Source organism: Hippocampus guttulatus, chromosome 21 (genome assembly GCF_054856545.1).
Source record: "Hippocampus guttulatus isolate MCC_2025c chromosome 21, RoL_Hgut_1.0, whole genome shotgun sequence".
Lineage (NCBI taxonomy): Eukaryota > Metazoa > Chordata > Actinopteri > Syngnathiformes > Syngnathidae > Hippocampus > Hippocampus guttulatus.
The window spans coordinates 5,418,884-5,433,610 of NC_141281.1; the positions used below are offsets into that span (position 1 = coordinate 5,418,884).

The 14,727-nt window shown below is 43.1% G+C and overlaps 1 protein-coding gene across 6 annotated transcripts in view; it reads right to left on the reverse strand.

The window, feature by feature from the left end:
• The window catches only part of LOC147186834 (partitioning defective 3 homolog), a 176,017-nt gene that overhangs the window by 111,423 nt on the left and 49,867 nt on the right, over positions 1–14,727 (reverse strand). For all 6 annotated transcript variants that reach the window (XM_086101469.1, XM_086101466.1, XM_086101468.1 and 3 more), the window contains exons 3-5: positions 10,740–10,914; positions 2,367–2,551; positions 319–456 (exon numbers count right to left, since the gene is read on the reverse strand). In XM_086101469.1, the coding sequence (XP_085957595.1) occupies positions 319–456; positions 2,367–2,551; positions 10,740–10,914 (498 nt within the window). The remainder of the gene's footprint in view (positions 1–318; positions 457–2,366; positions 2,552–10,739; positions 10,915–14,727) is intronic.

Consider the following 14,727-nt stretch of genomic DNA (forward strand, 5'->3'; position numbering starts at 1 on the left):
GAAATAAAGATGTAACCAAACTACTGTAATTGGAAGACCATTCATCCGACTGCAATATGATGACAGGAAACAATTTTCCAAAACAACAAAGGGAGTCATCAGGGGCATGAAGTGGACGATTTGGACTGACCAAGTCAATGCCCTGATTTAAATCCTATAGAGAATCCCATTATGCCCACTAAAGAGAAGCCTGGAGTAATCTCTCCAAAGTGCCAGTAGTGAGAACTCATCAAATGGCAAAGCATGTACAAATGTGTTTTGACAAAGAGCTACAGTCTTATAATACATATTCTAAATGTCACGACAGCACCACCATACCTGTTCTTGTCGATCAAGCCAACGGTCCACCAATGGGTGATTTGCACTTAGGGAGGATCTGGTCATCTCTCTTTGAAACTGAGCGGTTCGGCCACTGGCATCTCGTGGAAGACTCCGGTAGGCATGGCCACCTCTGCCCTTTAAAGGAAAGCGTAGAACACATTCAACTCTAATGACAGTTGTAAGACTTGGAGCAGAATGTATGGGACAATTCTGTTGCATGGGTTATCACTTGAATGGCGAGTTCATTTTGTATGACCCAAGTACTCTGTGGGCTTCTTGGAATGATGAACTCGGAAGTTTATGCATGTGGAGGAGAAAAGTTAGTCAGTAAAACATTTCCAGAGTTTAAAGTGGCCGCCACCAGCCGATGCCACTCTTCTCTCTGGTTCAATAGAGAGTAAATATCGGCTTTCTAAACCACTCAGATGGTAATCCAACCCTGCACCATACTTAACAGTCTTAACGGTGTTAAATGTGGCGTGACGGGCCGGAGGAAGCTGCGCAGGCAAACCTGTTAAACTTTACTATCTTAAAAGATTTTTCCGATAGCAAGACTGGCCTCTGTTTTCTGCCATACAACGTAACGACCTCACCATCTCATCTTTACTGACACAACACTTCATGCAACCAAAGAGGAGAAGTAGCTGAAACGCTGTCCATCGGAAGTTGCATTGAAATTTAGAGTGCGAATAGCTCCTGTGATTTCATTGATAGCTTGGTGATTGAGCCGAACCTCGGATGTATTAAGGACCATGAAATTGTGAAAGACTCGCCCTGTCTTATATGTATGCTCGACCCTGGCTTCAGTTTTTGCTGATACATGCTTCTAACGCTCTAACTAAATAGCATCTGCTTTTCTCTGACAGAGTGCGCATCGGGTTCTTGGTCAACTCCCTGCCTGAGGCCCTTCTCCCCCCAATCGCCCAGTTTAGACCAGCGGTCAAGCTCTTGGACGTGTCCCGGTTGATTCAATTTCCTTCCATTTATAGATGATAGAAGCCACTGTGCTCAATGGGACCTACAAAATAGCTGCCGTTTTCTGTACCCTCTCCAAAATCTGCGCCTTGAGACAATCCTGTCTCAGAGGTCCACAGACAATCCCTTGAACTTCATGCTTGGTTTGTGCTCTGACATGCACTGTCAACTGTGGGACCTTTTACGGTCATGAGTGTGCATTTTGAATTCATGTCCAATGAACTGAGTTGACCGCAGCTGGACTCCAATAGAACATCATCCCAAGGATGATCAGTGCGAGCAGCTTGCACCTGATCTTAATTTGGAGCTTCACGGTAAAGTAAATTAGTAAATTGTCGAGCAGCTTTTTTATAAGCAACAAAATAATCAAATAGTATTTAAAGAGGGCAAAACACTGCTGAGGCCTTGTTGCCTCAACTGTATTTCCTTCGATCACAAGCACAACTAGTCAGCGCAAGCCAGGCCCGAAAGGACACCTTCTCGACCAAATAAAAGGCTTAATAGCCTTTGCCTTCTCTTCACTCGGAAGTGTTGCCGCTCTGACAAGTGGAGTGTCTTTAAAACGGATTATCAGACGATGCAGCAAGACACACTAATCGTACGGAGGGTTGCTGTGTCACATCCTGTACGCAGTACGCATTGTCGTCTCAGAAAGAAGTAATGGTCTGTGTGCACCACGTGGAGAGTGTGGCCATTTTTATATTGCGCTGGTTAATTGGCAGCCGTTCGTGTTTTCTAAGTCACAGGGAATATGAATCAGATTTGGTTGCTGTTATTTTTGCTGTGAAACTTGATAAGCAGAAGCTATATAAGTCGGAAAAAAAATAGTTTTCACCCAAAAATCAGAATGAAAACTAAAAATAGAGTCATGGAGGATTATAATTTTTTATTATTTATGGGGGGGTTTTCAGCTAGATTTTTTCGAGCCAGTTTGACACATTTTTCAATCACGTAAGGTTCCATGTTGGAAAAGAAATAATAAAAGGAATTCAAAAAGGACATTCAGTTGGGAAGCGTGTGAATCTTTTGGCTTTTTAGGGCAATGACTGAAATGCATTTGGGATATTTACCTTTCGTTCAAGGCTGTTGGTACCAGGGTTCGGGTGTGGCTTGTGGTTATACTTTTGGAAACCAGCAGTTGTGGTCCAGCGACTTGGGTCCTTTCTGGAGGGTTCTTCTTCACCAAGCGGGATTTCTCCAGCTGGAAGTCCAACCTGGGTAGGATCACTACTGCGACGGACATGGAGAGGCATGTCTAGTCGGGGAAACAGAATTAAAAGGAAAATGAGGAAAAAGAAAACACAAAGCATTTTCCACGTCACACTGCATCCAGGAAGGGAGCATATCACACATGTGTGGTCAGTTGTGGCAGCACTGAGGGTAGTTTTCCCACTCAATAACTGGTCCCATAAAATAATGCATCCTTTCATATATGGAAGATTTCTCTTGGCTTGAGTACTGTCAAAATAAAATATGCAATAAGTCGAATTTCCTCCAAACACAGAATAGCCGCCCTTTTAGTAATCCTAAAGTTTTAAAATACATGAAGAAATTCCAGCCATATAAATATATAACATCAATTCTAAAACCGCAGGATTTCAGAACGTCCGGTCTAATTCCATGAGCTTATACACAGTATGTAAATAAAGTTACACGGGAAACTCTGGGCTGTGCGTGACCGCGCGCAGTGACCACCATTCAACTTTCTGAATCCTGAGTGGAAATAAAGATGATGCTCCAATCCTCACTGCAGTGAAAACTTTCAGTTTGGACGCCTGCTGCTACAAAGGCAGGCCAGTTAAGTAGATCTGAGAGTTTGGTGAGGTGAGAATCATTAGCAAGCTCCCCAAAGGCCAGATGGATTTGTTTTTTATCGCTCAAGCTGCTTGAGCAATATATCCATAATCATGCAAATAGTTTGGTAACCAGCTGTCATCAATCACCGGATCAGTGCGGCGAGCATATGCCGGTGCTAAGCTTCCATCTGATACGCCACAGACAAGTCTTAGTCGTAAGAGCAGCGCAGATTAATCTCGCCGTACGCTGCTCTGCAAAACATGCATATTTAAAACGGTAGCTTTTAAAGAAACCGTAAGCGATTCTTGCGGCTGCCTCCAGTAACTGTGACAATAATGAGATTGCAAAAAAGTCTGCTTGTCAAATGTCCACCCCAAATTAACAGCAGTAGGACTCAAACATCACCAAAAATGCTGTCGCTTGTTTCCAACAGTTTTTTTTGTTATATAAAATGTACAATAAAGGTTTTAAGATGGCAATAGGTCGACCCCGAAGGTCATTTCTCAACTGTGTGCCATTGTCCTTGATCCTATTTAATCAAATGTATCAATCCATCCCAGTGACATGCTCCCACTCCAACCCAGCCCCCAAGCATAAGAAATCTTGACAACAGATGAAGGAAATTACATTAGTCCATTGATTTAATCACAAGACTTCCTTGCTAGTGTTTTGGATTTTTTTTTATCCATTTTTTCCCCCTCATTATGTCCTTCATGGTCAAGCAAACAATCTTGATGTATGGAAGCCTACACGTTAAAAAGATCTAGAATGTTTCCACATGCAAGGCCGCTGACTAATGTCTCATGTCCTGTTCGGACCATCGAGATAGAAAATGCGTTAAGGAATGTGCTGATATCTGAACAGGGCAGCTGTTTCAGTCACAGAACATTAAACGGCTGTCCCCAGATTGCCAATGTTGGTGACTTGTTTCACTACATTTAATACATTTCACAGGGGTTTAAACGAGCAACGACCCCAAAAACATGATGGGAAGGTATGTTACCTTGATTTACTCGACCGTTAAATCTCAAAGCGCATTTAACAAGTCGTGTGAAAGTGTAACTCTGACAAAAAAAAGTTCGCATCAATGTGGATAAATCTCATTAGCATATTAGTGCATGTGTCATGGGGAAATATGTCTCTCGCAGATGCATTTATTACTGCGTAGACAAATAGCTGGATCCCCGCAGTGCCTGCCCACTCGCCATGAGTGGAATTAAACAAATATTTTGGGGGGTTTTGCCTTGGTCTTAAAGTGTTAAGCAGAGCTGCAGTGTTTGTGCAGATTACCAATAGCTAGTTATACAAGTGTTAGTTTTTGATAGCTGGGACATACTGATATGTGCCACTAAGTTGCCCATCTGATGGTAGTCGTGATTGGTGATATGTCAGCTGCATGCACCGCATGCATGGATCACTTATTGACAAGTGCCACAAGTTTGTGGATTGGTAATGAAGTGCTGCCTACACATGGCAAAATCCAAGTGAATCTCGATCAACCAGTGGTGTCTTCAAGCAAGAGTAATTTATGGGCAGGCCACACATTGAGGTTTAGTTAAAACATCTGCTCTGGAGAGAGTCAAAAAGTCTCGAAAATGATCTAATGACATTACAAAGTGTTGCTACATTTGTCGCTCATTAAATTTTTTGAAAAATAAATAAATGAATAAATAAAACGTGTCACTTGAGAGATCAGAAAAGCCACACACTATGGCGGCAAAGTAGGACAGATGGGACAGTTTTTTGTGGGCTCTCCTATTATGAAGATGGCCATATGAAAATAGCACCTCTTTGCCCCTCGTAACATTTGCACCCATTTAATTTGTGATGGGAGACTGGGAGGGTTTAGTCCCATGTTTAATAACCAGACAGATTCCAACTGAGTCAGCCATCGATCCAGGATGAAGAGTACTCCAGAAGGCTGGGGGGTGGTGACGGGCTAATAAAAGGTGGCCAGATCCAGGAATTATGGCCAAGGCGCAGGGTCCACACACAATTTACCACAAGGGCACGAGTCTAAAGGGCTATCACCTCTTATTGGTTTGACCTTTTACTATTTACTTCCACCTTGCTTGGAGGAGGCATATATTAGAGGACACACACGAGCACATACCCCGCGACTGATCATGAAAGACAGCTGAGCTTACTCTTAAATTGACCAAATTATAACTGCGGTGGATGTAGTTTGTCCATAGGCCATCACATGAAAACTATAGACCGACACAATTGGCTGTACCTGTATTTATTTTCTTTTGTCTAATTATTGTAATACATTTACACAAAATAAAAAAAAATCTTTGGTTGAATGGTGTTCTACATTGTAGTCCAAAACAAACTATTTCCAAGTCAACTTGAGCAATCTTCTCAAGCAAATGCATGACGGCCAGACGTTGATTTAGCATGTTGTGGAGCAATTGAGTCAGAATTGAGTGCAGTTCCAAGATGTCACCAGCAGATGCAGCACTGTTGATTCCTCCTCAACTACGTGTCATTAGTGGAAAGTTGAACAACACTGGTGCAGGCCTCATGATGCCAACTTCTGCTCCGTTCAACACAGTCACAATTCAGCGGAAATAAATAAAACGTTACAAAGAAACACAGCTCCGCAAATTGGAGCGCTTCCTGCGAAATGTTTTAACCCACAGCGCACTACAAATTAATTCAGAAAAAATAAAAATAAATCTAAATGTGTCATTGGTTCTGTTTGCAGCTCTCAAAGCAAATTATTTGCAGTCACCCAATAGCTAAATTTCTGATACAATGAGCACAATTACATGCTTTCGATGTGTGGCGGAGGATGTGTATGTTTCTCCAGTGGCCTTTTTTTTCCTGGTGTGCTCTAAATCCATGAGTTCCCTTTTTCAACTGATATGAATAAAAAAATACCAAGCAACCGTGGCTTCAAGGAACCTCTAAATGCTCCCCCCCCCCCCCTTGGGTTACTTTGAATACATCAAGTCTGTGCCCGTTCAATACTTGAATAAATTATGGCTCGAAGCCATTTTAACTCTCCGTCTCCAACCACTAACTACATATTGATGTCTCCAGTGTGTAGCAAAGGAGGATTTCCACTGCACACTGACCCAAACCATCCACATGGGTACAAAAGGCTCCATTTTAGGTAAGCGCATGGTGGTTATATAGTGGGAGGAGGCCTGGACTGTGACCAAAAATAAGTGCGGGTCCCAAACCTGTTGTTTTTCCTTCATTATGGGAATAAATGTTAAGGAACTACAGATTTCCATTCGTCAACTAAAGAAGGTTGGCTGCTCTAAATCGTCAAGTAACTTGCCCTGTAACTTTCAAAAGGTTGCAAAAAAAAAAAAAATGTCTAGAGGAGCCGTGTTTTACCGTGATCAAAGCCGTGGGGCAAAGTAAGTCCCCTGAAAGTGGCCCTGTGAGAGGCAAGATAGGAGTGTAGCAGAAAGGGATCACCGCAGTTCTTTCGGGGGCGGGGTTGATGAAAAACAGGAGGATGAAAAGCAGCAGAATGTGAAACTTCAAAGAAGATGCGGCCAAGATGACTCATACCTCTGTTTTACAATATAAATTACGGCCAATTTGCAGAAAGCTGAGGTTGACTACTGACATGCAATAAATAAAATCAGAGACAAAGGAAGGAGCCAAAGAAAGAAAGAACATTTTACTTCAAATACCATCCAAATATGTAAATTGTGTCTTAATATTGGAGGGCTGAGGAGCCCAGAGAAGTGCTTGCATGCATCGCATGCGATATCGTACACCACTGTGTGTTCTTTTGGCAATTTGGCACAGGTCAGTGCAGGAACAGCAGAGAGACAAGGGAGCCTCTCACAAAAGGGACGAATGAGGCAGGAGGAGGGGTTGTTCGCGGATCCGCAGGGATGAAGAGCCTGGAGACAAAAAGATGCTAAAAGCCCAAAATGGCTTTGTGGACTTATCATGGCGATAGTGGGCGGCAATGCCCTCGGCTAGCCGTGAACCTCTTTTCACATGTCATGCAAATGAACCCCAGAGAGTTCAAATGGCACACGTCGGAAATGACTTGTTATCCCGCAGGTCTTATGACTGTCGTGTTTCGCATTCTCTGTCTGTGCAGAACTGCATCATATCTATCACTGAAAATGTCTTTTATCTTCCAACTGAAAAGTTATCATGAAAGCCTGCCGTTGGTCTTGTTGGTCTTATTTACTTGAATGAATGCCAATATTTGGGATTGTCACGGCCCACGAATCCGTCTTTGTAATTTGCCTCCGCAAACCATCCATGCTGCTGACATGACACCCGATTCGAGGCACACAAACAAACCGTCTTGCTTCCCATGCTCCGTGTCACAGGGTTAATGCCGCTCGCCATTTAAGTTGATGTCTCCATGTCACGACGCGTAAATCATTATGTTTCTCATTCAGGCCTGACTGCTCTTATGTCGGTTTAAGTGTGACACAAACGCTCAGCAGAATTGCCCTCAGCCGTGTGAAGGAAGTAATAAAGCAGTCAAAAAGCTCTTGCTCAACCACACACACACACACACACACACACACACACGCACACGCACACGCACACGCACAACCACACACAGCCATATAGCGCAGCATGATTCAGCTGTTTGGCTATGCCTTTATTGAGACCCTTACAGGAGCAATAACAGGCACGGTACCGGTAACACAATCCCAGCAGTGCTGAGTGGGGTCTTTTGCCACTTCAAACACTTCACACTTCATTTCCAAAACGCTCCCTTCACCATTTAACACCGCGAGCCATTTCAATAATTATCTATAATAGGCTGGGGATGATATTATGACAGTATGAGTGTTTTTATGACCAATGAGTGTGAACTGAACACCCACTCGTTAGCAGTTTCCAAACCCCAGTCTGGGAACTGCCTACTTGCTCCCCCAACAGGACTGAGTTTGATAGCCCCTCTGCTCAATAAAGTAGAAGATAGGGCTCAGGAGGTCTGAGGAGTTTAAAAGTGCTATCAGTGTTGTCATGACGAGGCAAGTTGATCCGGTCAGGCAGACATTCTCGCTGCCGAGTGTGTGATTCACTCCAGCGTGAATGAGCAAACTGAGTCAAGAGCGGTTATGCACAGATGACTGTCTGGAGGCGGCAGGGGAAAATATTGAGATAACCCTTATGGGAGCCAACCAGATGTGGATTTACCCATGAGCTTAAAACTACAGTTCCTGTGTGTCGCATCGATGTTTATTTACGCCCTTGCGTATTCATAACTGTTCACGAAACAAGCAAAAATAGATTTGATCTGAATAGTCAAATCTACGATAGAAATTTAACTTGAATTACATACCCAACTCTCCTGTTGGGCAGCCAAACTGTTCTGGCACGCTAAGGCATAAAGGATCATAATAATTACAGGCCACCATCAGACGGGACCTATAAGCACGTCATGATTCCCCTCCTATCAAAACCTTAAGAATGTACTGCGTCACTAGCTCATTGGTGGAGTGAGAGATTAAGGTGGTGGTTCTGGACCGAGGGGACAGATAAAGCAAGAAGGCAGATGACAGAGATCGGTATCAGTAGCTGCTATCGGACCGAGCAACGTGTGGTTGCAAAACCTAAACCTGGTAGTTTATCTATAATGGGGAATCGTTGCCTTTGGAAGTCACCCAAAATCCGCTGGGTGAGGCTCCGATCGAGCAGCAGTCCACATCGTGAGCTCAAGCCTTTGACAAAAAGTTTTTAAAAGCTGCTTTTAAGACTAGGGAAGGGCACATTTCTCTGGAATTACATGAATTTAATACCAAAAAGGTCAAACTTAGATCGCGACGAGGTGTACGCAAATGGCATGTGTTCGTCGAACTGTATCATCGCGACTTTTATATGGCCTTGGCCGGTGCCATCCAGCCTCTATCGGAGCAGTTCTGAAAGACAAATTGGATTAGATAAAGGTCATCCTCGTCAAAAGGCAACTGATACAAACACCCAATCACTCACACAAACAGACACACACACGCACACACACCCGCATTAATGCACTCATGCACCTATGGACGAACACACACACACAGCCAATCCATTTAATGAGCACCTGCCACCCTTGTCGGGGCTGGACAGTGGACAACACTCGAGTGAAGTTAGTGAATCTGTGCATGTATTTCTGTTTAAATTACTTCAACAACAGTCTTTGAAAATAAATATTCAAAAATCCATTCAATTATATCCACCAAACCTTACCCACAATCCTGACTTAAAGCCATACTAACATAAGGAAAATGTGTTCTTACAATTTTGATCTTATCTCCAGTCGAGTTATTAAAACTCTGACCTGCGTAGCACGTCTGAAAATCGGCCACAACGTGCTGGAAAGACAAAACAAGGGAGGCAATATTTGAGAGTCGTCAATGGGGAAATCAATCATTCTGGCTCCAAAGGATGATTATAAATAGCCTCCCTGCCAAGGATGACATCACACTTTGATTTCTGATAAGCAATTTCACCGCCGGTTGTTTGCTAATATACAACTCTGGAGTGAAGGTTGCTCCTTTCTTTGTTGTTTCTGTGCACAAGTGTGTCTGTTACTCAACAATATTGAATCACAACACCCAGAGACCTTGAGCAAGCCCCGGAATTGTAATCAGAACTTACTGACAAAACAACAATGCCGTGTCTCATAGTCAATTCTGCACTTTCAAATGTCATGGACGTTTTGCTGTTGGTAGGCCAAAGAATTCAGTTGGCGGAAAAGAAGAGTTCTTCAATCAAAAATGATTTTCATACTGTCAGGGGCCACGAACGACTCTCGGCAAACCTTTTCCATGAATCTTTCCTGCAGACAGAGTGTGAGACTCTAGAATGAACTTTTATGTTGAGCCTCGTGCGTTCTGATCATGGGTGAGCTTTGAAGTTTGAAGACAGCAGCGCATCAGCCTACTGGTTTCACTTCACGCAACGTCAACACAGCGTGCACGCGCAACCTCTGAGTCAATGTCTCGGGGTGGCATTTTGGGCTTGCCAGCGTGTCCACCTTTGTTGAAACGTGCGCGCTCAAATTTGCGCATGACTGAACACCGCGACGGTGTCTCAGTTACGTTTCTTTGTGTGGGTTTCGCCTGTCGGTTGGAGTCAGCACATTGGCATTCCCTATATGCGCGGCATGGTCTTGACAGACAGTTGGCTCCGCATAGTACACCTGCAGAATGTCAAGTGTAACAATTGATTCCCCATCCCTCCCAAGTCCAACAATTGCTGGATGGAAGGTTTTTGGACGTTTGGAGTTGAAGAAATGCATTTTTCATTTTGTTACGAACTGACATCCATGCTGCCAGCTGGATTGATTTATAAAAATTAAAAAAACGGTCACATTTGTTCATCTGTTTACTATACTTTTCCCCTAAAAGCTTCACAACAGATACACGAATAGCTGAATGAAAGCACATAAGTCTTTCCACTGTGCTTTGGTTTCATGTTAGTTTTTATTTTTATGTTTGAAGTAATATATATATATATATATATATATATATATATATATATTTATTTATTTATTTATTTTGTCCATAGGGTGTCAGCTCAGTCCACAAACACTTGGCTGATTTCTTCATGAATGTCACAGCTGTGGTGAGTGACACTTTGACACTCTACTTGAATACTACGACAGTAAGTTCTCAGTTCGTGAGCTAATTGCGCTCGCAATGGATTGGACTCACTTGATCTCAAAGCCGATGGGGTGACCTCAATCTCGCTGTTGGCTTGGTAGGGCTGGAAGGATGACGTTGACCTCAGCTCGCCAGCAAACGGTTCGGGACTCTGAGTGCCTGTCGAGCTGGCGCTTGTACCGTCACCACCATTGTGAGGATCTTGCTCTTCATATACAGCCACCAACTGATGAGAGAAAGTAGGTCATGACTATTATATTCCGACATGTTCAGTCATCCATCCATCCATTTTTTTTAATACGCTTATCCTCACGAGGGTCGCGGGCGTACTGGAGCCTATTCCAGCTGTTTTCGGGCACTTTTTGAAATGAGATGATCTGTGTTTTGGTTGCTCTCCACAGCACTGTGTCATTTTACAAAAGGAGGCAGTTGTTTGTTTGTTTGGATGGATGTGCTCCTGAGAACAACAAGGACAACTTTTTTTTCGGTTAGTGTGTGCCTGCATGCAGTGTTTCTGCAAGTGTGGTGACATGTAATTGGAAGTCAAATTATATGGTGCAAAAACTGTGTTTTACTATTCACAGTGATTGCAAGCAGAGAAGAGAAGGGCCCGCAGGAGAAATATACAAACATCCACAGAAAATGCAGCACTTAAATATGGTTAGAGCTTCATGTGTGAGGACCATCCTCTGCATATTAATTCATTGGCTGTTTGCATCGCACATGAAAAACTATATTCAGTGAGGAAGCATTAATGCTTCCTTTTTCATTAAATTAACTGACTATTATTGTGTGCGCGTGTGCGCCTGTGTGAGACACCTGTGGGACTTTGCACCTGATTTACCATTGATGTAATTGACAGCAATGCCTCATGCTGGTTTTGCACAAATAAAGCAGGCTTCAGATTTTCCCCTAAGCTCTTTCTTGCGGTGCATACCAATATTTGTGGGAGATGTCTATCACTGAATCACCCTCTTCACCGTAATCATGCTGCATTCCCATCACTCCCCAATTGCATTTCAATGTTTGTGAGGGTCGATGGCAATTTTGCTCAGTGTACCAAAGAAACTATCAGAGCGGCTCAACAAGGCACTTGGCTGAAAGTGTACTTATCAGAACATTCGAAGCTGTAGATTTTGAAAAATATATATTTATGTATAACAGCGTAAAATTTTCTGGACTATTGTGAGTTACGGACATGAGACCCAAAATAGGAAACAATGCATTGGGGAGTTGAGTGTTGAGGATGGGGGGTGGCTTAATCAGGCTACAGAAACCCCATCAGCAATTCTCTATGATAATGATGACAGGGACAGCTGCGTGACAATGGCAACGCCAAACACCAGAGAGCGAGAGAGCGAGAGATGCCCCCAGAGGTATTTTCACTGTCCAAAGTAAATGTGATGAGCCAATGAATAATTAGTGACAAAGTAATCAGGACTCCTATTCATACATTCCTGGGAGTATTTAGCAACTCCATGAGTTCTCTGCCTGCCAGCTGTCCGTTTAAAGACAGGATAAAGACTGTTGATGGTGTGGCGGAAAACTTTTAATACATTTTGAAAGCGCAAAATTTTACATCACAAAATATGGTCAGTTTGCAGACACTTCATACAACAAAATTGAGGATCAAATGAACACGGGCTCATACTTAACAACAACCGTGTATTGGTAACAGGTCATCGCGAAATAAGGAATATTAATTGCACGCCTTGACCTGCCGATGGACTCGAGCAAGACATTGTCTCGTCCCGCCATGTCAAGAACTATCAGCGTGGGAATGAGAGGAGTCGCTTCAAATCACGATCAGAACACAAAACGTCTTTTTTTTTTTTTTTTTTTAATATGTGGCGCCCTGCACCGTCTTGCAAAGCTCTGTGAAATTAACAATACTCAGTCTAGCCTACCCTCACGCCAATTTGCACAGGGCACGAAAATAGAGCCCATGGTACTCATTAGTTGTCACGTGTGACTGCCACTTAGAGGACTGGAGTGGAACCATTTCTGTAGGAGTTTCGTCAGTGGGTTGTTAAAAGTAGCTATCAATCATATTTTCTTGCCTCACTCCAACTACTTTGAATGTGGTCTCGGAAAAGAGGGCGCTTTTGGCCAGAGGGAAAACTCAAGCTGTACTTGCTGCTGAAGGGGCAGCTCTCACGCCGCTTCATGATGAAAGTCTTCACAGCGCTGTTTTCCCTTTCTTTGAGAATTGGTCACGGACAGTTTTGAAACAGCACAATTTCATATTTCGTTTTTGCATTTAAGTTATCCTCTGCTCAGCTTTGTACAGAAAGCGCTAAAATGCACGATTGTTTTTTTTTTCCAGAAGGCCAACATTTTGTGCGACACAAAGCAGCATGGCTAATTGTCAAGAAGCATGACAGAAGCAACTTTAGAACCACAATAAAACACAAAGGGTAGGGTAAATACAATGCAGAAACATTCTTATTTCCAAGCTCGAGATAAATGGTGAGCTGAATGAAAGAGAAACTCAATCTTGTCATCAACAAGAGGAAATGAAATAAAACATTCCAAGATACAATACAAAATGCTTTATGAACCCCGTTGTCCCCCGAAGTCGTATGATATGACACATTTTACATATCAAAAGTAGGTATCACTTTCATGCCTGCAAACTCTGATGTGGACATGCTAGCCAGTTTATTTCCAAATGGAATCATGGGGGAAACAGAATGCAGCTGTCCCATGCCTCAACACTTACCCAAACCTATTTGGGTCTACTAACTGTCACAACAACCGTCTGTCAGCCGCTATCTGGGTTCAGTTTGGGGTTAGCCGGATGAGAGCTGGAGAGCAACGAACTACCGAGAGATGATAAAGTTCAAGAGTTAAGATGACGCAGAACATGCAAAGGCATTTTCCTGCAACCGACAGGTGATAGTTGGGGTCCCATATTTCCAATTCCATCACAGTGAGAGCAGGAAGATGGGAAAGAGGCGGCGGGGGAAAGTGTCAGCGATGCCTTTCATGTTGGTCACGTTTGATCTGTTTCCCACTTTTGGCAGCAAAGAAGGGAAAAGCACGAGATGGATGGGAAGCAGCTGACGACGAGACGGGGTGCTGTTTTGACAACCCGGGGCTCCCTTGGCTTCTCTCGTGTCTCACTAGCCTTACTTCTTCAGCAAAGACATCCACGTCCAAAAACCTCTGATCTGCCACAGAGCACTGGCATTAGGATTGGCAACGTTATAAAACAGTTGTCCCAAGTGCTCAGACAGTGGCGCCGTGAAAAAAAAGCTCGGCAAGGGAGCTGATTAGCAGTCGCGGGCCGAGCTGCCAGTACAACAAGAGATATGTAATACCTGCAGTGTGATGATGCAAAGCTGGATCCATATTCCCCATGACAGATTTTCTTTTCTTCAAAAGGCAAGTGGAAAGGACAGTTGACATAAGTCGCCCTATATTTGAGAGTGAAAGTTTTGGAAATGTGTCAACATGGAACGGATTCCACTCGTAATTCATTGTGAAAGTCATAGCCAAGCTGTTCCATTCAAACAGAAGAGCACAAACAGTAAACCAATGGCGGAAATTGGGGACAATCAGCATTTTAAAGGTCTACGAAAAGATAGATTCCATGTTAATTTGATTCTTAACCAATCAAGGGAAAACTTCTATCGCCAGCCTTTAGGTAGGTACCACATCACTCACTGCCTTTGGTTCCCCTGCCAAAATGTAATCCGGAATGATGAATAATTTTGGGTCTGCATAACCTTTAACAAAGGTATACAGAAATTGCGCATTGAACTCCACAGTCTTGGAGAGATAGTAATGTGATAAATGGTCTTCTTGTGTGTTTAATTAAATTTGTATTAAACACATGGTTGGAGAAACAGGTGCAATAAAAACTATAATAAAAAAAAAAAGAATACACGTACTGTGTAACACAAACAGCCCAAGTTTCATTGACCATATCATTTTTCTTCATTTTATTGCAAGGGTATCAGGGGCACAAAGTTATTACAAGTACAGTAAAGGTAGAAACTGTGAATCATTCCACCAGAAACTCCAAGGGCTCAAA